Source organism: Melanerpes formicivorus, unplaced genomic scaffold (assembly GCF_026170545.1).
Source record: "Melanerpes formicivorus ecotype bairdi unplaced genomic scaffold, bMelFor1.0.p_v2 SCAF_30, whole genome shotgun sequence".
In the NCBI taxonomy this organism is placed as follows: Eukaryota; Metazoa; Chordata; class Aves; order Piciformes; family Picidae; genus Melanerpes; species Melanerpes formicivorus.
Window position 1 is genome coordinate 8,553,977 of NW_027142382.1, and position 24,264 is coordinate 8,578,240.

Here is a 24,264-nt window from a genome sequence, read left to right on the forward strand (position 1 = left end):
AGCTCCTGCTGCCAAGAGGAGGCAGTGTGCCACACACCACTTCTGCTGCCCCCGCCACTCCAGCTCTCCTGCTCCTATCCTGTTCCTTTGACCTTTGTTAGCAAGCTGAGTTAACCCTGGCGAATATTAACCCAGTTAAAGGGGGGGGGGAGGCGGGGGGGGAAGGAAAAAGAAAAAAAGGGTAAAAAAGGGTTAGAGATCTGAAAGGCCAACCGTTCAGTGATCAAGCCTGAGGGAAGGGAGGGACGAACTGGGCGAAAGAGGGTGGGAAGGCACAGTTCACCGGCCAGCTCAGCCCTCTCTCTGAGAAGAAAAGGTGTTAACAGCGGTGATCAACGAGCTGCTGGCTCATGCCCAGATCTTCAAGTCTGTAACTAAGCTGAGTGCCATTCGCTTTAATGGAGTTAACCTGAATCCTCCCCAAGGCAGGTCTGGTACTTTTTTTTTCTCTTTTCCTTGTAGTGCACAAAGCAAGGTGGGTCCTCGAAAAGAGTTTGAAACTTCGCTGGCAGAGGAGCACCCTGCTCCTCAGCACAGCGTATGTTACCTGTTACTGTGTCCTTCACAGTTTCGATTGTAACAGCCGAGGGATTGCTGTAGTACTAAGAAGTGGCTACATAAAGACAATAACAATTTACAGAGGAATCAGCCTTTATGTTTTACACTTCATTTCCTCCTTATATGTAGACATCGTGCAAGACTTTTGGGCAAATTGGAAGTGAAATACAGGATATTCTTAAAACTAACACCTTCTTGAAAAATAAATTGTTAGGTATTCTAATAACTAAGTAAGCTTTACGCTGAGAGAAAGCTAGACACCACTCATATAGGAGTACATAGCTTCCAAATGACTTTCAGAGAAAAAAAAAAAAAAAACCAAAACCAAAAACTAAAAAGAGATGAATTTCTAAAGCAGAGGAATATTTAGGTTCTTCTGTAGTGCAGGACAGATCTCGAAGGATCTCTCCTTCTGACTATGATACCAAGTGATGATTTTGCAGGGCTGTTTCTCTCCATCTGGTGAAGGAAAGAGGAAAACTTTAGGATTAGATACCCTACTTCAAACCTAAAATATCTCTAAGGTTCTGAAGGCCCTTGACAGAGTTACTGTAAAGACAAGGACACGTAACAGGCACATGTGTTAGAGAAAAGGCAATGAAACAGCATTTTGGTTGTGACTTGGGATCATTTTATGTTTTTACTTCATGTGAAATGTGAGATCCAATTCCTTCAACTGAATCCACACTGGAAAATTATTGAATCTCACTGCTTCCTTTTCATACAAATAGTCATACAAAAAGGTTAATCTGAAAAGCCCAAGTTCAAGTTTTAAGATGTTTCAACCAGTACTCCTTATGTTTTTATAATAAAGGGTCCTTAGAATTATAGTTCTCTTTGAATAAGCATATAGAGCTGGAAAAATATTGGTGCACTTGATATAAAATCCTTGATATGCATTTGAAAATACAAGTAAACTCCAAGCACTCGTCATGCCAAACTGGCATACTTTCTGGCATACATCTGTAGTCTCTGTACAGAGATGGTAATTGTAGCATGTAGCAATATTGTAGATATTTTTGGGCTGTTATTAAATGTGACTGGAATTTCTTCAAACATTCAGTTGGAGCTCAGCTTTGTTAGAAAAATACTTTGCTCATTTGTGGATCTGCTTTATAGGATAGTTACCACAAATTGTTTTCAGCAACTTGACAATTGAGATTCCAGTAGCGTTTCACAGTGGCCCTCTATTAAATGGCTCCAAAAGGCAAAGGAAGTAATTTCCACAGGCTGAGTATTTTATGAGCAATCTTTATCAGCTGCTGACCTGCCCTGTTCAGGGAAGCGTTGTGACTTATTTGCCTACAACACCCCGAAACGCTGGCTAATGAAGGCTGATTGTGTATGTCCGGAAAAAGCACGGCCCCCTCTCTACAGTTCACGTAGGCAAAAGCAAAACCTGGGACAGGTCTGCCCGGAGGGGTCGCGGCACCTCCGCCCCCGGGGGTTCCTTGCACAGAGAGGCACCGTCGGGGTGTTGCGGGCTCTCACTAAGGCTCTCGTTGCTTCCTTTCAGCCTGCTTGTTTTGCAAACATAATGAGGGCTGGGGGAAGGTGGAAGCCTTAGTCCGGTGTGATCAGGCCCGAGGCGGCTGCCAGAACGCCCCCCCCCGGGCAGAAAGGGTTGTCCGTGCCCTGTGTTGGCACAGCACGGCCGGGCCCCCGCGGGGGAGTGGTGGGCGCCGTCCCGCTGTCCCTGGGCCTGCTTCTTGCCTGCGGGGCGGGTATCACCCTCCTCTCCAGCAGCGGGGGGGAAGGGGCCGGGCGACACTTCCACCTGGCGGCACCTGCCCATTCCCCGCCGCTCCCCTTACTGGTGACTCCTCCCCAGACGCAGCGGCTGGTCCCGCCTCGGTGCCCTGCATCCCGTCCCGCTTCAGCTCCGCTCCAGCGGAGGCAGCCCCAGGTAAGTGCAGCACTCCTTTCCCTTCGGCCGCGGCCACTTCGCCCCGCACGGGCTCTTCCCCAAAGCGAGCGTAGCCATCCCCGGGTCCCTGCCGCTCCAAGTCGCGCTTGTTGTTTTTGGTTATTAGTTAAGGAATTACAGTTCTGCTTTGCAACAGAGGTGGGGTGCGAAGGTGCCCCGGAGGCATCTGAAAGTCGGTGTCCCGCGGGAGTAGGGAAGCAAGATCCCGCTGAGGTGGTGCCTGGCGCGGAGAGCTCCGCGGGCGCTGCCGATGCCTGGGTAGTCAGCTTCGGCTTCTCCCGAGAGCTAGAAAAGGAGGTGGTGGCTGGTAAAATTGAGGTGGAACCGTGAGATGGGCCCTTTCAACCGTGTTTCCCTCTGCTTTACCCGGTTGCCCCTCACTGGTACGCGTGGGGCGAAAAAGTTCCGTGCCCCCGCGGACCCCTGGATGAGGCAAGTTGGGAGCTAAACTAGCGCAAAAGGAGTGAATGGGTGCTGCGAAATGAATAATGCGATCCGACGAGGTGGAGGACGGAAGGTGAGGAGCACTCTACACTGCCCCACCTCGTACCTCTGGAGGTGGAGGTTGCCTGTTCCTCGCCGTCGTGATGAAGGGGGGCGAGACGCTGCGAGGTCTTTGTGAAGGTCATGTAGTGAGGAGTCACTCATATGGAGAATAAACTAGAGCAGCATCTATTTCTTGGGCCTCTTCAGTGAGTGTTCGTGTCACCGCCGCTTTGATTTCCTAGCGCAAAAGCACTAATTTCTGGTTACAGTTATCACAATTTGTCAAGCAATTTTGGAAAAGAGTAACTTTGCTGATAGAGAGCCATCTCTCGGGAGCCGTGTCATCGAAACTTCTGGACCCAAGCTTTGAATACTGAAATCAACCCTGCTCTGGACCCCCCGTCAAGTGGTTTTACTGATGATCATAGTTTATCTGGACCTCGAATTTCACCTCAGATTTTGGGTGTGTCAATGAATTTAAACGAACATTTACACAGCGTGCTTTTTTAACTGCATATTCCTGTTTAACTCGAATGAAGTAAGTGCGCCTTTAGTGCTTCAGAAAGAACCAAAGGAAGCAGCTTCACCTCTGAAGGATGGTTGGGCGTCAACTAAGGCAATGTTAGATGGGGGAAGAGATGGACAGTGTGTGTGGCGTAGATCAATGAAACTGGGAAATGATTGCTGTTACCTGTGTAGCAATGTAATTTACAACACAAACGTAAAGCCAAAAGACAGATGGGCTAAGATAAAATTTGATGGTATACTAAGACTTAAAATGTCTTCTTCCGTTAATTTTTGAGCTTAAAAAAATTATACTAGTACATAGGAAAGTCAGCCTAGAGCAAATCTAGCCTGAAAATGGAAATCAGTTGAAACTTTATTCCTGGATCTTAATGAAAAAAAAAAGTAGTGAAACAGTATTCTAGGAGTTTGGTAAAAGTATTTTTCTCAGAGCTGCTGTTCCTTGAGATATGGACTCTTCTTTCTGTGTCCGTCAAGGGATGGTCCACACTGAGGAGTTCTAGTACTGCAAAGATAGCTCAGCTGTGTTTCTGCTACACCACCAGAACTTCTTGCAGGTCTTTGATGTGTGGACCCCTAAGCTTGTTTCTGGCAACATGAGCCTCCTGGTGGAGTGAATTTGAATCTCCATCAAGCAAGCTTGCTTTTCTTTCTTATCTGTCCCAGACTCTCTGAAAGTGCTTTACAGAATTTGTAGTTCACAGGTTGAAAACAGCTGACCTGGACAAATACCTAAATAAGTCTGATTTGTTAACATTGCTAGTTTTTGTTTTTCTGCAGTGAGTACATACTGGTACCAGATTAATACAATAATGACTTGCAACTGCAATATGGTTAAAAAACAAACAAACAACAGTGTTCCTGAGGGCTTTGTTTCCCTTGCCAGAGACATTCAGTGTTATAGACAGAGAATGGAATTTTACTGCCAGGAGATGAAGTTGTTTGCTTTTACCATGGAAAGAGAAGGGCAGAAGCAGAACTGAGAATGTAGAGTAGGGGAGGAAAGCATCCAAATGCCAGGATGGCTGTAGACAAATCTAGCAACACTGATCTCTGCACGTAAGGTGGTCAGTGCCACAGCTACCTCTATGGGCAATGGCTACCTCTGCAGTGGTCCATCTCCTCCCATGCCAGCAAATGTGGTCCTTCTGGTCTCTTGGTCCCTTTTATTAGAGAAACAGATGGGGGGTGGTGGTGGTTGGTTCTCTCTCCTGTTCTCTCTCCTGTTCTCTCTCCTGTTCTCTCTCCTGTTCTCTCTCCTGTTCTCTCTCCTGTTCTCTCTCCTGTTCTCTCTCCTGTTCTCTCTCCTGTTCTCTCTCCTGTTCTCTCTCCTGTTCTCTCTCCTGTTCTCTCTCCTGTTCTCTCTCCTGTTCTCTCTCCTGTTCTCTCTCCTGTTCTCTCTCCTGTTCTCTCTCCTGTTCTCTCTCCTGTTCTCTCTCCTGTTCTCTCTCCTGTTCTCTCTCCTGTTCTCTCTCCTGTTCTCTCTCCTGTTCTCTCTCCTGTTCTCTCTCCTGTTCTCTCTCCTGTTCTCTCTCCTGTTCTCTCTCCTGTTCTCAATTTTTTTTTTGGCACAGGATCTTCTGCAACTTATCATCCACTCAGCTTTTCACGCTTTCCCCCCACCTCGTCATTCCTAACAAAAGCATGTGATGTACGCCTTGTAACAGGCTGAGTTTCATGGTGACATCTGTTTTCAGAGAAGACAAATAGATGACTATTCGTAGTATGAATACAGCGCCCTGTAACTGCTTAAAATGAGACTGCTACACTCAGAACTTTGTAAATTGTGATTTTTTATTTTAATCAGTCTTGTTTTGCTGGTCTTGGGAAATGCTGTGGACTTTATTTTAGCTGATGATAGTGCTTATCAAGACTCACTGATGTTTTGACACCTGTTGATAAGTAGTTACACAGTTTAGCGATAGTTTAGGACCCAATCTGCTATAGCTTCAAAGCTATTTCTTAGGGGATTTAAGAATGCTGAGGCTTTATTTGTTGCAACCTTTCATATATTTACATAGTTTATATATATATATATAGTTCCCTTAAGGACATGTAATGCTACTGCATAGGCACACCAAGTAGAGCTCACCCTTATTGAAAAGGTTAGCCAAAAGCCCTGGACATTAGAGCAACCTATTTTTAATGACTTTGAGACATTTAGTTGATAGTCAATTTGTCTTTGACCCCTTCCAGAGGATAAATTTTACCTGTGAAGTAAATTACAGTATCTTTTTTTTTTTTTTTTAATTTTGGTTTCAACCATCATGACAAAAATGCTGAGCACTACTGCCTGAAGAAGTACCAAGGAGATCCTGTTAATGAAACAAGATGAAAATTCTTACTTAATTACTTTCCCTTTTGATACGTAGCTGGACTAAATACCTTTCTGTACTGCTGTGCTTCTTGTTAAACAGGAATTTTGACCAAGTTTCTTTTCTCTTGTCCAGGTAGCAAAGTCAGGAATTCACCTAGTGTGTTAGAAGATCGTGTAAATGAGTCTGTAATCACCTCTTTGCTTGTTTGATTTATTTCTCCAACCTTGCTCCCTTTCATCCCTACAGAGTGTTTGGATGATTTTCAGCTTTCTCCTATTAGAAGCTGAACTTGACTTCACGCACTTGGTTTTCAGTTGTTCCATCCTCTCCTTTCTTGTTTCCATGTAGTTGCTTTTGCTAGCTGTGAAGGGCTAGCTTGTTTTGGTTTTTGCTTTTGCAATTGCTGATGCCTATCATAGAGCTTAGCAAACAGCTAATGATATTCAGGGAATAGCACAAAATATGTACCGAAGTAATACGTAAATGCAGGAAGCAATCTGTTGCAAATGGACCTCTGATTTCATTGGCTAAGTTGAATTCACATCCTATTGACTTAGGCATCAAGGCATGGAAATAACATATAGTCATTTCCTTGTAAAAGCGTGTGGAAACTTTATGCCTCCAAAGCAGCAATATTAACTGTTACAGCATGGTGCAGGCTAAAGGAGTGCCAATATTTTTTGTCTCATAGAGAACTAGGGTGAAAGCTGTGTCAATGAAACCAGACTTGCCAATCATAGTTAAATCTTCAGGATTTCTTTGGCTTTCTTTCTCTTGTCTTTTTGGGATGTTTGCCCCTGGCTAGCAAAAGACATGTGCAGTATAAAGGAGCCATGACTGTGATGCTGCTGTAAGGAGGCAAAAGTGGAGGCTCACTTTTGCCCAGCAGTAATGGAGTGAGTGGCTTAGGAGAATGTGGTGGTGAGGACCACTTAACAGCTAAGCAGCATGACTGCTCCGTTTGGTGGTTTTCCTGTCCATAGAACAGAGTGTCTGTCACTGTGGTAGGGAGAAGGACAAACCTCTGTATGACAATAGTCTGTGAAGTTTATAGTCAGTGAAGTAGTAGGTTATCAAATGAAGTGCAGATTCACTCTATTGAAACTTCTGTTTAAATAATAATAAAAAAATTATCTCTAGAAAAGCAACAACAAAAATAAAAATATTGGATTAAATTTCTTTTGAATTAATCCAGTGTTTTTAGTTTTTAAACAGTTTTATTCTGCTGTGGTTTTTATTTTTCATTCTGACAGCTTTTATTGGAAAAACAGATGTATTTTTTGAATCTTAATGGCCCACAACAGAACTTTGATTACCTCACTCCTAAGGCATACGTGAGAAGAAGCTAAGATACTCAAATAATAGCTGTCAGCTGTGAGGCAGTGTATTTCACTGTATTCATCAGGATACTATGTCAGTGATGGTTGTATGTTTTATGCTCTTCCTATAGCCTGTCATTAGAAAAATACCATTCTTTCTTTGCTTTCAGAATTATGACACAAAAGTACACTAGATTTTAGAACCTCTGTGTTGCTGGAGGTCCAAATCCTTGCTCTGGTCCATCCATACTGGAGTAAAATGAAGATTTTGAAATCCAAGGGCTTGAGTTCACATGAGTGATAGGTCCCTTTCATTATCTGGGTATATTTTTATTTTTCCAGAGCTAGGTGTTAGCAAGCTGACATGCAAGGCTGTGGTTCCCTGGGCTCTGTCTCTTCTACCTTCAAGCCCACTGCAGGAGTGAGCTTCATTCCTATTTCCTTGCCTCGGGATCTGTATGCTTTAACTCCACCAACTCTTTTTAAAGGACTCTTGAGGTTTGTTTCTTCAGATGTAGGCAGTAAAGTGCCACTATAGCTTGGCAAACATCAGGACTGGCCATAGGAGGGAAAGATAATTATGCAGTCCTGCTGAACTCTTTACACCAGAGAGGGTTTATGATACTTTTACGTGGGATCTGTTTAAATCTGTGAGGTGAATTAGAGGCCAAAGCATAGGATTGAGACAACATGGTTCAATCTTTTCTAGCTCTGTAGTTGTTGGGATGGAGAATGTTTGACAGGTTTGTTTCTCCATGACCCAGCTTCCTTATCTGTAAAGTTAACGTACCCTGGATGTGTTGTAAAACATTTCAAAGTGTTAGTGATGAGTGGTTAAGAAAACAAGATTATATCATTATTGGATGTTACACAAAGATTTTACCTTAAACATTTGCAAACCAATGGGAGCCCAGTGGTTTTAGTTTTTAATACACTGGCAAATGCGTACGTGTAATACCATGGAAATCTGTATGTACCCATGACTTCCTTGTGCTTGATTTGGTTTGATAATTGAAAGCCAGTTCAACAATAGAGATACTTTTTTTCTCAGATCATTAGGAAAAAAAAAATCAAAACCAAGAACAGTTCCCCTAACTAACCACCTCCCAACACCCCCCCAAAAAAGAAAAAAAGAGGAAGATGTTGCTTGCCAGTTTGCAAAGCCTTTCAAATGATCATGTAAAAAAATACTGTGGTTATCCTTTGGTCATAGTATTTGTTGGCTTACCACAGAATCACCACATTGCATTCTTCTGCCTGCTCTCACTAGATTTTGTATTCTTTTCTTCCCCCCTGCTCCTTTTCAGAGAACAAGGAACAAAAATACCTTCCTGTGCCTTCTGGCTTGCCCTCTGAGTCTGGGCAGAGCTACACTTTCAGACTCTGTTGTGACAAGCTAGGTAAGAATGGATGCGACATAAAGTGGAATTCCTGAAGCCTTAGTCACCAATCTGATGGATTTGCTGTAAGTTGGAGTCAAGACGTGTTTTTCACCTGTCTCTTATGCAAATAATAGTTCAAGAGTAAATCATTATTTATTTATTTTGCTAGTGCAAATAACCAAATAGCAGAATCAGCCTTCCTAAGATGGCACAAATTATTAGCGTGCTTAAGGTGCCAGGCTGCTGTTGAAATCTGCTTCAGAGACATACACAGTTTTGTTTTGGATGAGAGGACACCTTGGTACAAATTCTAAAACATAGCTTCATACTTCAGGCTGAATTATGCTGTGTCCTCATAAAGCTACTCTTTATGGCTGTGGCTTTCAGCAGGGGTCATGGCAGAGTGCCTGTGTGCAGGGTACTGTTCTGCAAGCTGGGGAAAGGTATTCCTTGGTGCATGACTGAGGCACTTCCTAAGCTGCTTTTATTTTTTTCCATGTAGAGAAACATTATGAGAAGACTTAATAGATGAAATAAATTATTTAAATGATTGCTTGTGAAGGTGTATGACTGGCTGTTTCAGAACTGTGGCAGCAAACACTTTGTATGTCACACATCTTTGCTAATCCGTGTTTTTACCCAGTGTTAATGTTTAACTTGAAAATAAACTGCTGTATGCTAGAAACATCGGATGTAGCTCCTCTCTTTTGCTCTGTTTGAAAAACTTTTGAGCTGGTGTGACGTGTTGACATACTGTATCCCTGGCATGCTTCTCTCCCTGTTTTTTGGTGTGGTAGCTAAAACACACGGCGAAGAAAACAATTTCAATGGATAGGAGTGGAAAAGATGAGGCTTGTGGGGCTGGTAGCTGTGGCATTGTCAAATAAGTTAGCTGAATTTGTATTTTCTGATGCTTTGTTCACGTTCTCTTTTCTGTGTCATAAACCTCAGACTGATACATGAGTAAGTGTTGAGAGAGGCGGGAGGACCTGAACTTGGTGCTGACACTCTGTGGGACTGTTGCCAGGATATTCTTTAACTCTCATTTAGTCAGTGAGAGTGAGCACTAACTTAATCTTCTCGGTTTGTGTGGCGCTCGTGTTAATGAATAGTTGCCACTGTATAATCCTCAAGGCTGTATTGAGATCTGATTTCATGCTGCACCTTAATTTGTATCCTCTTTGAAATACTTCCATGGTTTTTGTTTTGCTTGTGGGTTTTTTTGTTTGTTTTTATTTTACTTCTCTTTTTTTTTTTTTTCAAAGGAAAAAAGGTAGACAAAGTTTCTGGTTGTGACTGCTTTTGGGTTTTGTTTGTTTTTGTATAGGTTTGTGCTTTACTTCCAAACACTTGAACTATTTCTGTCCTGCTGACAAAGATGACCTCTACCGTAGTAAGTAACCCAAACATTTGTCTCTGATTTTATTGTATTTTTAAGAAGGTTTTATTTCTTTACAAGTAACAGCCTATTGAGTGACGTCCTGGCCAAGGAGTCTTGTTAAAATGTAGAGTATTTATTTTCTTTCCTGCAAAAAAGGGAAAGATCTATTGTGAGGCAGACACAAGAGATGTAATTAACCAGCATTTCAAGTGTTCAAGTGCTCCTGTGAGAGATTTATGCATTTTTGAGGGATGGATTGGAATGGCTTCTAACTAGTTCTTAAAACTCTTCCAGGATAAATATTCCACACCATGTTGCAGGCCAGTGTGTTTCAGAAATAGCTTAGGTATTTCTAGTGTTGTTATAGGCCAAAATGAAGCATTTATCCTAGACCTGGACAACTGCATAGACAAAGGCTCTTACATGTCGGAGTTTCTTTGGATGACAGTGCTGCTTTAAACTGTCCTTGCCACTTATTTCTGCCTTTTCAGATGTTCCAGTGCAATGACTTTTGTGGCCAGCTGGAGGGCTGGGCTCAATAATCCTTCTTAGGTTGAGTTACTTTGGCTGAGGAAACTGACCTCTTCATACTTCTAGCCTTACTGTTCTTATTCAAAATATGAGGTACAAGACATGTACTGTGAATCTCTTTCTCCTGGTAAATTGCAGTTAGTAGCATGTGTATGCATGCATGGTGTGCTTCTGCACTGGAATTTTGGAATAGAGTTTTGAATGTAGATGGCATCTGAAATTGATTTTGTCCTAATTGCAGTCTCAGCTCTTGTTTTTAACTTTCTCCCATTTCCTTCCCCTTAACATTACCATATAGAATCCGCCGCCATACTACGAAAATCACGGCTTTCAGTCAGAGCATGTCTTCTCTGCCAGGCAGCCAGTTGGTGCTAACCAATATCCACAGTACTTTTTAACAAATGTGCCATCAGTGCCAACCTACGTCCCCACCGTTGTTACCAGCCAGTCAACTCAGCCAGTAGCACCTTCATCTGGGAGAACGTGTTCATCAAGTAAGTTTTGTTGGGATTTCTTCTGATACTAGAATCAAGGGGTCTTGCCTTCCACCTCCTGTGCTGAGGGGGCCATCTCCCTGTTGACAGAGAAGTAATAGCAGGCTGGGATGCTGGTGTAACTGGATAGGAATCTGGGTGATTTGGAAGAAGAATGGTGGAATGGAGAAAAGTTTGCCTAGCAAAAAAATGTCTGGTTTTGTATGTCAAGGATAGTACTGGAGGCTGGAAGTTATCTTCTTTGTGAAGCTAATTCATCTTTCTCCTTGTTCTCATTTCAGGCATAAAGAAAATCATAATCACTATAATATTGATTCTAATAGTAATTTGTTGTGCAATTGCTGCTTTCTTCATTTGGTATCTTGGTAAGAATTTTTTGTTGTTCTGTTATGAAAGAGAAGATGTGTTAAACTTCTAGACATGCATTCTTATCTCCCATTTTATGCTGAATTAAGGACAGGGAAGTCTTTGTTGCCTCTCCTTTGAAAGAAAAACTAATACTGCATCCTAATGTCTCAGTTTTGTGTGGTGGGTTTTTTTTTTGTTGTTGTTAGTTTGGGTTTGGGTTTTTTTTTTTGCTGTTTGTTTTTTTTTTCTTCAATGCTGTCTCTTTTATCAAGTAAATATGTCCTTGGTATTAAGTGATGTCATCATATAATTTACTCTTTTGGTGCAGCTTATTCATATGGCTTCTCTGGAAAGCTCCAATCTATCTGGCAGAAGCTGATGCAGTACAGTGCTACAGCTATTAGTAAACAGTAGTTTGACCTCTTACAAAGGCTTTTGCACTGGGGGACGGCTGGCACATGACTGCGTGTGGCCAGCATATTCTGCAGTGCTTTTTATTAGGGAACTCACTGCTCGGCATCCTCTCTGAAATGGAGCTCTGTTCCAGATTTGAACCTTGATTAATTTCAAGTGACAGAAAGAGGTTGAAGTAAATGTGTATACCTTAACTGCAAGAGTGTAAACAAACCATCAAGATATGTTTTATTTCAGTAAAAGGGGATCTTTCTTTTCAGAAGCTTTTGCTTTGAAAGTGTATTAATGTCATGTGAGTCCAGCCTGTCTCTCCACTGTCAGCCATAGCACAGATGATATGTTCACCTGGGAAGTTGTCCCCAACCAGGGTGACTGAGCTCTGAAGCTGAGCAGTTCAGTTTAGATGAAGTTTGTCTTGTGCTATCTTAATTTGTCTATTTGAATAAAAGCCACATCTCAAAGGAAAAAGAAATTATATGATTTTGGCAGCCTCTCTTTTCTGTTCTGTCTCAGAAAAGAAAGAGAGAGGGAGTTAATTTCAAACTATTAGGACGACACTTTGTGTTCTTAGCATTGTTTTTTGTCTTTTTTTTTTTCCACTCACTTTCCATTCACCCTGTGTAAATCAGTCTTGTTTCAAGTGATAGCAAAAGCGGAAGGATGTAGTTGGAGTAATTGCTTTCTTCCTCCTTTTCTGTTTCTATGCTTTGTCAGTGTGAAGCTGACTACTTTTATGCGACTTAATGGTTATTCAGGGGAAGTAGTAGAAGAGAGCCAATCAGTTGCCTCCATGGCAATCTGACAAGTGATGTAAAGGACTGAACAATACATGTTCTGTTGAGTCAGACTAGGTCTTCTTCCATCTCTCAGTTTAAGTGTTCTCTCTTGATAGTTTTCTCTATGAAAGTGGAATGCTGCTTAAAATGGGAGTTGGCAGTAATCACCCAAGGCTTAGCTGACGTTCAGCCTAATGGCTGTATTCCTCTCTCTTCTTCAGTGGACAATCGTTGTCTCATGTCCTTAATAGAGTGTGGATCTTCAGGAGTATGCATTCCAGCCTCACAGTGGTGCGATGGAGTGAATGACTGCCCCAGTGGGGAGGATGAAACCCGGTGTGGTGAGTGTTGACAGTCAAGGGAGGGACCTTCAGTCAGCTGCGAAAGTTTGGGAGCAAATTGCCTTGTCCAATACTTCACTAATTTACAGTAGGACCATTTTAGCCTTGAAGGCCGTATCTAGACACTCGGTTTGTTTCCAGTCTGATTGAAAAGATGAAACAAAATGACAGACTTGGGGGGTTGAGTTTGCTTAGCTTTGAATCAGCTTTTAAAATACTGCCTTTTTAATTGACTGAGGTTTATGCAAAACTGAATGCAACATTGTCTCTGGAATGAACAATTATCATTGACTTCTTAGTAGACCTTCAGGTGATAGTATTAATCCAGTGCTCTTTACTCAGGCTTGTCTTTTTTCCACATATTTTAATTTCTTGTTCCCCCAGTAATACTTCAACTACTTCATAACTTCTTTGTGTAAGAAAGCCTGGTCTAATCAGTGTTTCTATCTGAAAATATGCTAAGGGAATCTTCAGCACAGAGCTGAAGATGGAAACATCATCAATTTGCCCATTACAAAGATGTGGCATCTTGTTTCTAACACATAGAATGATAGAATAATCTGGGCCAGAAGGGACCTCCAAAGGTCATCTAGTCCTACCTCTCCACAGTCAGCAGGGACATCCTCAACGAGACCAGGTTGCCCAGGGCCTTGTTGTGCCACTGCATTCTGAAACTCTGGCTGTGCTCTTAGTTCTTCTCAGCGAAATTTCACTCTGCACATGCCTCATGCAGGGTTAGCATTTGCTGGCATGTGCTCCAAGGCTGTTCCTCTCCATTTGGTTGAATAATAGGGTTTTGAAGAAGCTCGTTCAATCTCTTCTTGGGCTTGAAATATTTTCTATTAAATTGTTGCACAAATAAATGCATAATGGAGCAAGGAATGTCAGATGTAATTGCTTCTTGTTACACTCTTGCTTGACAAGTGCTTCTCTGAAGAAATTTTGTGTTAAAATATCAAATGTATTACAATAGATTATATTTTACTTGTACTTCCTAATATATCACTGATGGTGTATATCAGAAATAAGAAAAGACTGGCTATTGTAATCTTTATCAATGGTAGAATGTGAAGTGAATTTTGAGCATAAAAGCTGAAATGGAAGCATAGAATCATAGAAATGGAAAGGTGAACACTATCTTGTACACTTACATTTTCAAATTGGTAGTTCTTTTAAATTGCCTCACACAAAAGAATAAAGTCATTGTGATATTTCCATCCACTTGCTGTTTACTCAGCATTTGAGTAGAGTACAGCACTAAATTAATACCAGTTCCTACATACAAGCAAATATTATGGGTAACAGTACCTTTAAGTAGAGAAAGAAAAGTAGTATAATGTGTGATGTTCTTTGTTTCTTTTTCTTTCTTCACACCCCACCCCCCCCACCCCCCCTTTTTCTTTCTTTTCTTTTTTTCCTTCCTTCTTCCTTTTCTGGCAGTTAGACTTTTTGGACCAAACTTTATCCTGCAAGTCTATTCACCTGTCACCAAATCTTGGTATCCTGTTTGCCAAGATGGCTGGAATGATGATTATGGGAAGACTGCATGTAAAGACATGGGCTACAGTGTGTAAGTCTAACCTTCATCAGCTTTTGCACACACAAGGTTAAACCATCTCTCTTACTCATTCTGAAGAACAGCATCTGAAACAAAAAACAACTGACAATCTAGTTCTTGTGAACCCGGGGGCTCTGATTTTAATGGTGGTGGCTGTTACAGGGTCAAAACAAAATGTTGCTCCCAAAAGTAATGACTCCTGGGACATTTGCAATTGTTACCCAGTGGGTTCATTTGTATCCAATACATTCACTTACAACCATCTTCCAGAGCTTGCTTCAGATCATCATAATTTGCTCAGTGATATTGAGTCTGACTTTAACTTACCATCTGTATTACATGAAAGTCTTGCTCTTCTGAGGATGCAAGTAAAACCAGCTTTCCACAAATATTTGTGGCCCTGAGTGCTGTCAAAGGTCTCCCATCTAGCACCATAGCCTAAATTCTTCTGTGGTTGATGTTGCCTCTCTTTCTTACAGAGAGCAAATACTGTATTCTGTTGTGTGTGGAGTAATGGAGTGAATTTCTTGCCCAGGCAGGTAGAACTTGTGTGTGCCTGCGCTGTATTATGGCACTCTGAATTCAGATCTCTGAACCAACAATGACCCCAGTAGTTCCAACTCCAGCCCTGCAGCAGCTACACAGAGCTAGGAAGTCTACTAGAAGGGCAACACATGCTACCTCTCTCATTGTCCCACAGAATCATGGGTGTTACAGCTTCTTGGGCTTTGCTATACCATATAAACGTATCAGCAAAGACATCTTTTCATCTTGCCCTGGTTAATGAGGCCAAGGATTCCTATACATGTTAGATAAAAATGTTATTTCAATCTAGTAACTGTTGGATGAGAAATGGGACTTGGCACATGTTTAAAGAACTTGAGCCTCTGGCACTGTAGTATACCACTGGGGTCCTGTGTTTAATTAAAATATATTGAACAAATTATACTTGTTTAGTGCTCTTCATGTCAGAAGATCTATCTTGGAACAGTTTATTGTTACTTGTTTGAAAAATGAGACTACTGGTTTCACAATGGACTTTCTGTTTTGCAGAGATACATATTACTATAGTCAAGGAGTCGCAACTGAAATCAGCTTCAAAACTTACATGAAGGTGAACACAAGTGCTGGGAATATAGACTTGTACAAAAAGCTGTATAGCAGGTATCTTTGTCTACTACAAATGTACTTCCTTTTCTCAGGGATCTTTTGAGCTGTTGTAAGAGGTGTAGCTTCTGCCTGTAACATAATACAGGCACATCTTTTAATGGGGATTGTTAGAGGAAAAGAGAATTCAGTGTTTAATCTGATGGCAACAACTGTTCTCTCTTCTACTTAACCACACAACTGCCATTTTCCCATCCTTTCTCTCATCTTTTAAAGGAGTCACCATCCCTCGAGGTGTTCAAGAGGAGATTGGACGTGGCACTTGGTGCCATGGTCTAGTCATGAGGTCTGTGGTGACAGGTTGGACTCTGATCCTTGAGGTCGCTTCCAACCTTAGCAATACTGTGATACTGAGAAGATGACCTATCCTCTTCCCTTGATGCTTTCTAGAGGGTTGCCATGTCAAAGAGACATTTCTAAGGCTCTTTGACCGTCAACAGTAATTTCTGTATGCTGAGAATAGCTGTAGCATTCACAGCAGCTGGCACAAATATATATATATATTTGTTCATTCACATGAACATACAGCATGCAAAATGGCAGAGCACTTGAACAGGCTGCCCAGAGATGATGTAGAGTCTGTCTCTGGAGGTATCTGAAACCCACCTGGATGCATTCCTGGGTGATTTGCTCTAGCCGGGGGGGGGTGTGTGTGGGTGTGTGTGGTGTGTGTATTGGATCTTCAGAGGTCCCTTCCAACCCCTTCCATTCTGTGTAAAAATGGATCTTTCACCATGGAATTTTTTCTTAAATGCCTATTAAGCAACTCTGAAGCATCTATTTTCTAAACCTGTGGAGTTGTGTGCCTGCAAAGTTCCCATGGCTCTTTTAGTTAGGTTCTTAAATCAGCTCATTTTTTTCTCATGTTGCTCCTCATGTTCCCTAAAGGGCCTACAAACCTTTTGTACTGGTGACTGCAGTCTTCCACAGGACAGTTTTGGTGAATGCAAGAAGTGGTGGAGGTCAGGTGGTTGCTGGTAGGGCAGCTGGAGAAAGTGACTAAAGGAGAGAACCCTCAGCAGGAGGAGGAGGGTGAAGGTAGCTGGTAAGGGTAGGAAGCAGCTAGGGGTTGAACTTTTCCCACCATGTGCCTACTGTCTTTGTTTGGGTTTGTGTGGGGTTTTCATTTTGCTGTTGTTTGTTTGTTTTTTAAATGTTATTTTTAATGATTTCTATCTTAGTGATTCCTGTGCATCAGGGAGTGTGGTTTCTCTGCGCTGCATCGGTAGGTGACTGTTTCTCAAACTCCTGCTTGTTCATGCTTTGAAAAGTGCTGGCTGGGAAATCCTTCTGAATAAGTAATTGCCCTCTTTTGATGGACAGATGATTTAACTCTAGTTCCCTAGTTTAAAACAGTACAATTTAAGGAGTAGAGTGGGAGAGGAGACAAGCAGGATGCTGGATCCCTGGCTGCTTTTGTCTTTGTACCACTGATGCCTTTAAATTACTTGGCTGTAGTAAAGCTTTTTAGCCCTTGCTGGCAGCAGTAGTGGTATGTCTGTGGTGTACTCACCTTCCAGTGTGCAGCCATCAGGCAGTGCATTCCTGACTGTGATGGCTGTTGCCATTGTTTTTTGTTGCACAACGCAAAGGTGTATATCTGTATGGCTTGCCAGAGATGCTTGAATGCCACCCTGAAAGGTGTAGTTAACTGCTGGTTTATGATTTATGGTGAACCGAGGGCAGCAGCTACCAAATACTCATCTTGACCTTTGCAATGTGAAGGGGGTCGAGGCCATGGGAAACTCAGGATTTTAGCATCCAAGGTAGGGGCCTGAGCTGCAGTATATTGAATGTCAGCAGTGCAGAGGTCAGACACAGTCTGCACTCCCCTCTGCTAGCAAAGCCTGAGATGCAGAAGCTATCTTCCAGACCAGCTCGTCTTTAACTAACAAGTGTGTTTGTGTGTAATTGACTCTTTAGAGTGCGGCCTGCCCACCAAAAGTGTGAACACTATGAACAGAATCGTGGGTGGCAGTGGGGCAGTACTGGGGCAGTGGCCATGGCAGGTCAGCCTCCATGTGAAGGACACCCATGTCTGTGGGGGCTCCATCATCACCCGCCAGTGGATAGTGACAGCAGCACACTGCGTCGAAGGGTGAGTATTGCTCATGTGGGCTTCAGAGCAACTGACTTGCTCATTTGTTGCAGCCACTGTTCTGAGGGCAGCTGCTGGACACGTGCAGAGTGCATAATTCCTTAGCTTACCAATTCCTTAGCATGCTGCCTAAAGCAAAACAATAACATTCCATGTGTGCCAAGAACAACGTCCTCACGTTGGCACCCTTTGATTTGAACATGGTGCAGAAGCCACCTCCTTGACACTCTGGCACCTGGGAAAAGATTTTAGCTTATGTATGTGGTTGGGTTTTACTGGTTAAGTGATTGATAACAAAGAGTGAATAGGGTTAGGGACTTCGGTTAGGGACTTAGGTAAGGAAAGGCTTGGGGAGGTTAGGGCTGCTAGGCACCTCTGCTTCTGTTAGTTCACTACTTCTTCTGGCTAGGGCTTCAGTGTAGGGATGCTGCCAGAGATACATTTGGGACTTCTATTTCTGTTAGCTGCTTCATCTGTTGAGGGCTTCTGGGACTTCTGTTAAGGACTTCTACCCCTCAGAACTCTTTAAATATCACACAACTTAATAGCTATACTATTTATTTCCTTGTATCTTCATGCAAAGCCTAAGTCAGAATTAAATGGAGACTTACACCAATCCAAGGAACACTTTACATGTGTATTTCTGAGGAAAATAGCTGGTGCTTTGTACATTTTTAACCAATAAAAGGAGAGCTGAGGGTGTTGTGGTACCTTGTGTGGAGTGGCAGGATATGTTTGAAAGATGTCTGCTTCTGTTGGAGGGAAAACCCACTTAGCAAAAACTTTTTAATGGTCTGCTGGGTTGGATCACAGTTTGAGTCTAAGCCAAGGGAAAATAACTTTGTCCTTAGCCTTGAGAAAGGAATGCAAGTGCTTAATTTTATATGATGATCTTATCCTTTCTTTGTTTTCTGTTCTGAGCTCTGTAGTATGCTTTAGGAATGGCAACCCAGCTGTAGCTCACTGACATGTGAGACCTCAGAAATAACTGCTTGATCCCTCAGCCATGGAAATCAATAGACTTCAGTGTTGCAGTCTCAGAGTATAATTTGCTGTGCTGAGTGACTAAGGAGATAGACAGTGATACTTAATCTATTTCAAAGATTTTTTTTAAACATATTTATGAGATCAGTCAAGCTTTCCCACAGTTACATGTCTTGCAATTTGCTTACCTTTTTCTTCAGAAATGATAGTTGAATGCATTGACTACGTTCTTGCTTGTGCATGCATTTGACTACAGTTTCTGAGTCAGTTTTTTGAAGGTCATCATCTGTGACTTATTGCCAGAGAAGCAAAGCTTTTGATCCTTCATTTTTTCTGTAGACGATTTTCTGACCCATACGGCTGGAGGGTTTATGCTGGGATTCTGAACCAGGATGAGATGCTCTTCAAAAATGGATACGGAGTGCAACTGATAATTTCCCATCCAGATTATGATACAGACTCTAAAGACAATGATGTTGCTCTTATGAAGTTAGACACACCGCTGAGTTTTACTGGTATGTATTCTGCTCTTCTGAAGGCAAAAGTCCAATGGCAGTGAGCACATCTTTTAAAACTTCTGGAGTTAATCGAGAAATCCTTGTAGGTACTTAGGAGATAATACAGAATGTAGATAGAGATGCTTTAGAGACAGAATCAGCAGGGTAGAGGTTAGAGACAGAGGGCACATTGTGATTTTTCTATGTAGGATTTATTTAAATCCAGTACACGGTAAAGGAGTTTGGGCTTGTCTCAATAATATATTTCTACCCCAAAATGCTGTATGATAATTAAGGGTTCCTACTCCTACATGTGGAAACTCAGCATGCAGTAATGGAGCAGCTGACTAAATGCTAAACCAAGTTATGTTACACAGTAATTGGGGGAAAAATCCAAACCATCTCCAAAATCAACTTTTACAGAAAGCTTCTATCTTACAAGTAACTGTAGGTTGTTTGTAATCAAGCAGCAAAAAGTAGAGGATAAACCTTTAGTTAGACTTGAAGTATTTTTTGTGTACAAGCCCTTTATATTTCAGTGCATCAATTTAACTCCACCAGAAGTAACCTGGAGTGGTTCTCCTGCTGTTGAGAGCAGAGGTTTTCTGTTTGCCAGGCTCTTGTTTCATGCTTCTTGTATATAGGCATTAAATCCTACTTGCATTGGGATTATTTTCTGCAGGGTTTTGCAAAGAGAATGCAGGAAGGTAGTTGTCAAGGGTTTCTGCTTTGTCATCTACAGATCAGAAGAGCTGGCGTTAATTGTTCTAGCTGGCCTGATGAATTGAGCTAGAACCTTTAGCCATGCTTGTTCCTCACTTAGAGGTGAAGATTAGGTAGCCCTCTGAGAGCAGCTGGCAAGCTTGCTGCTGCTGCATGCAACGCACAGCACTGCTTATCTGCAAGGAGGGTGAAGTACAGAGAAAATGCATGGTGTGTGTGTTTTTAAGCTATGGTCATGCCATGATCTTTCGTACACGTGTACTCTGAATTATCTGGACATGTGGGATTATGGATGTTGTTGTGTTTGTTTTTCAGATAATGTACGGCCAGTTTGTCTCCCTAATCCAGGAATGATGTTTGAGCCTAATCAGCAGTGCTGGATATCTGGGTGGGGAGCAGAGTACCAAGGAGGTAAAGAGTGACTCTGGAATAATTTGTCCTTCTCCCTGTCTTCTTCAGTCTACAAATAACCATTGCACAGGCTGGTGGGGCAGTTTGAGCCAGATCAGTTGATACGCTATTTTTGCACCCACTTTATAGCTCCTAATGCTTACACAAGGCACTCTGTCTCAAAGCAAGTTGTGATGTCTTGCATTCAGTAGACTGCAAAGAAACCCCAAACCAGTGCCTGGTGCCAGAAATATTCACACAGGAAATAATTCTGTGCCCCCGATAGCAGGGACACTTCTGGTGTAACAAGGACAGCTATATGCCGAGACGGTCTGCTGGCAAGAGTGGGAAAGGACATAGGCTTATCCTTTCCACCACCTCAAGCTAAATTATTGTGATGCAATTACATTTGTAAGTAGAGAAAAGGAAATGGAGGCAGGGTTTCTTTCAGTATGAGAAGGTACTGGGCAGGGAGGGGGATGTTGAGGAAACTGAGCTCTAAATATTGAAATTGCTAGCAGTTTGTGCTGGACTTAGAAATTGTGGGGAGGTCCTCTTTGCCTCTTGGAGACTTCATGTGCTTTTGATAGCCCTGTAGATAACACAGTTATTTGGGGCTGGAGTAAGCCAGTATGTGCCATGTTGTCTTGCTTTGCAGTACACTGACAGCAAAGCAGGATAACTGATTGGCTTGCAAGGGAATTTCAATGTTACAGTTGTCTCTGTGTGAGGGACCATACAGCTTAACTGTCCATCCCAATTTTTCTAGTAAGTATTTCATCTGAGAACCCTGGGGCTTTTTAATCTGGAGAAGAGAAGACTGAGAGGGGATTTAATAAATGTTTATAAATATCTGAGGGCTGGGTGTCAAGAAGGAGGGGACAGGCTCTTCTCAGTTGCACCCTGTGATAGGACAAGGAGCAATGGATATAAACTACAACACAGGAGGTTCTACCTCAACATGAAGAGGAACTTCTTCACTGTGAGGGTCACAGAACCCTGGAGCAGGCTCCCTGGAGAGGTTGTGGAGTCTCCTTCTCTGGAGACTTTCAAGACCCATCTGGATGCATTGCTGTACAACCTGTGCTAGATTCTATGGTCCTGCTCTGGTGGGGGGGTTGGACTCAATGCTCTTCAGAGGTCCCTTCCAACCCCTAACATTCTGTGAACAGTACAAGGTGCTGGGATTTGTAACAGCAGCACAATAGGATGCTTGTTCTAATTTTGTCTCTGTGTATGTGTTTTTTTTGCATGTTTCAATTTTAGGTAAAACATCAAACAACTTGAATTATGTTATGGTGCCCTTAATAGAACGTACCAGGTGTAATTCTGTCTATATCTACAATGGCATGATTTTGCCTACGATGATCTGTGCTGGATATCTAGCAGGAGGATTTGATTCCTGTCAGGTAATTAGTCCTAATTCACACCTAATAATTATTATTTTTTGTGGTCTTATTTGTAGCCTTTATTAATAATCTATTAATTACAAACAGCTTCTATGGATTAAAAAGTAAATTGGTTTTTTTTTGTTTCTTTTATGGTGCATTCCTTTAAAAAAGAGAGCTTTTGATTCATCTTCTGAATGGCTGCCAGTGCCGATGCTTGCTAAATACCTAAAGAGGGTGAGGCAGTCCTTATTAGTGCTTCAGGGATGTTATCTGGTACTTGAAAATGAAAGACTGCTCTTCATATTCACGATGATACCTTATGTTATGCTTGTGAACAAAGAAGTCAATAATGCCTGTGTCATTTGGCTCTTTGGGCAAACAACTTTTATCCCTATTGCAAGCTGTCATCCTTTAATACTGTCATTGACCTCACAGTTTGTTTTAGTGACTACCTTAAAACGGTGGTTTTGAAGCTTAAACTGTATTCTTGCAGTGTGTCTTCCTGGATTGTGTCTTTCCTGATGTCCAAGTCACTTAATAATAAGCTTGTGTTTTGTGCAGGGTGACAGCGGAGGTCCACTAGTAACTAACAAAAGCTCTGTGTGGTGGCTGGTTGGAGATACCAGCTGGGGAACTGGCTGTGCTAGTCCCAACAGACCTGGAGTGTATGGAAATATGACTGTGTTTACAGATTGGATTTATAAAAATATGCAGGTAAAACATTTGGATCTTTTGAATAATTTTCAATGGCTCAAACCCTCAAACTCGATTGGGTTTTGTAGAAATAAATGAATGTGACCTGTATACTAATGAAGCTGTTCTCTTGAATAGCATTCAAGTAATTGATGAGGTAGTCTGTCAGCCTTCAGCAGAACCTGAGCCTTTGATTATTCTTCTTTTTTGGTGGTTTGTTGTTTATGTCTTTCTTTCTTTATTTTAAACAGGCAAACAGATGACAGCGTTTTTCAGTCCTTCTTGCTGATTGATGTTTCTGAGAACAAGAGTAAATGAAGCCACGGGTGCCTGGGATATTTATTCACTTTGCAGATGATTGTTGGTTTTTTTTTTCTCTCGTTGAATTTGCTTCTTAAAAATGACATGAAGGATTGCACACTTGGCTCTGTGCTGGAAACAGTGACTGATCTTAATCAGTGAAGGATTATCACAATAAGCACCTTTCTTCTTCTTGTGGTGCCTGGCAGCGTCTGTCAACTGTTTGCTGCAGTGTCTCTCTTTAGTTGAGTAACTTTCACTTGATAATCAGGCACAGGCTTATAATGGCAATTTTAATCACAATTTAATTTAAGATTTTTTCCTAGCAGGATGCTATGACAGTTGGTTTAGTAGTGTTTTAAATTAAGTGTTAAGTAATGTGAATGTTCAATCTCTAAGCTGCTGGTTGGCAATTTAAAAAGAAATAGCTTTTTGTTTGGTTTTGTTTTTTTGGTACATATGAAGGGAAGTTTTTATGCACTATGGCAGAGGCACAGAAAAAAATTACTATATATTCAGGTCATTAAAAATCCTCAGGATCTCAACACAACAGTCATCCAAGTCAGATCGTTCAAAGTGAGACCAGTCTGACTGTCTTAGTAATTACAAGTGCCATTCCACCTTAAGCTGTGCTGAACCCAAAAAGGGCAAGCCCTCCAGTCACTCTTGCTGTAAATGATGGATGCCCCAGAGCTGTAGCAGGGGGAGGTGAGTTAAGTGGGCAGGTCCCTGGCTGTGCAGGCCAAGGTCGACTCTCCAGCTCTCCCTGTTGTAAGGCAAAGGGCAAAGTTTTTCAGTGAGGCTGTGTTGCAGGTGATAGGCCTCTAACGGCAGACGTGCATACAGAGCCTGCGTGTTTTATTAGAAACAAACCCCAAGTCTGCCTTTCTGTGTAACCAGATGATCTACCTCATTTGTTAAATTTGGCTTTTAACTCCTTAGAGCTCTCTTTTATGCATCTACATGTATGTTTTTAGCAAAATGTGATTAATATGAGAATGCCACCTCAACTAGGGTTTAAAAAAATAATTTATAATCATATTACAGAGGATCAAAAAGCCATACCAGGTGACTCTTGTGAAGAAGGATAAAGCTTTTGAATGAAATGACTCTTCTAGTCTCTTTTGCTCTTTTGGTACTGAAATGCAATCTTACATAAAAACACTGCAAAAAAATAAATATTTTGTTCTTTTTTTTTACAAATAGTTTTCTGGAGTAGTGGTTTGTATCTGTTTGTTTGGATTTCTTTGCAAGCAGCTGCAGGATGCAGTGTCTGAAGTGCTTTGAGAATCTGATGTAAAAAACCAGACAAACGCCACCCACCACCCCCCAATAAATAAAAAGCCAAAGAAAAACACCACAGGAGGATAAGCCAAAAGATTGGCTTAATTCCAGTATTTCAGGCCCTTGAACAAGCCCAGGGAAAGGGATCTGGGTGTCCAGGAATGTTGGATGTCTTTAGTGACTTGTTTAACTTAAAGGCTGCGCATCATCCTGTTGTTACATCTTACACTGCCTGAAGCAGCGTTAGCCTGCCTCTCTGGGAGTGAGGCAGGGTGTTTTCAGTAGCACATGAGCATCAAGTATACCTTGGGGCATACCATGAAGTAGCCAAAATTTACTTTCAAAATAGAAGTTAAATAAAGTTGTTAGGGTATCATTC

General features: G+C 41.9%; 1 protein-coding gene across 4 annotated transcripts; it reads left to right on the plus strand.

The window, feature by feature from the left end:
• The first annotated feature begins 281 nt into the window (after positions 1 to 281).
• On the plus strand, positions 282 to 23,798 carry TMPRSS2 (transmembrane serine protease 2). Of its 4 annotated transcripts, XM_068155237.1 has the most exons (16): positions 282 to 429; positions 2,390 to 2,464; positions 8,441 to 8,598; positions 9,843 to 9,908; positions 10,726 to 10,921; positions 11,203 to 11,286; positions 12,681 to 12,800; positions 14,241 to 14,370; positions 15,412 to 15,522; positions 16,707 to 16,750; positions 17,449 to 17,623; positions 18,947 to 19,122; positions 20,143 to 20,238; positions 21,484 to 21,626; positions 22,170 to 22,322; positions 22,553 to 23,798. In XM_068155237.1, the coding sequence occupies exons 4-16, from the start codon at positions 9,894 to 9,896 to the stop codon at positions 22,562 to 22,564; spliced, it is 1,455 nt and encodes a 484-aa protein (XP_068011338.1). In that variant the 5' UTR covers positions 282 to 429; positions 2,390 to 2,464; positions 8,441 to 8,598; positions 9,843 to 9,893; the 3' UTR covers positions 22,565 to 23,798. The 4 variants fall into 4 exon arrangements, with proteins under 4 accessions (XP_068011338.1, XP_068011339.1, XP_068011336.1 ...); XM_068155238.1 differs by lacking the exon at positions 2,390 to 2,464; XM_068155235.1 differs by lacking the exons at positions 282 to 429; positions 2,390 to 2,464 and having other exon boundaries at positions 6,281 to 8,598.
• The last annotated feature ends 466 nt before the right edge of the window (positions 23,799 to 24,264 follow it).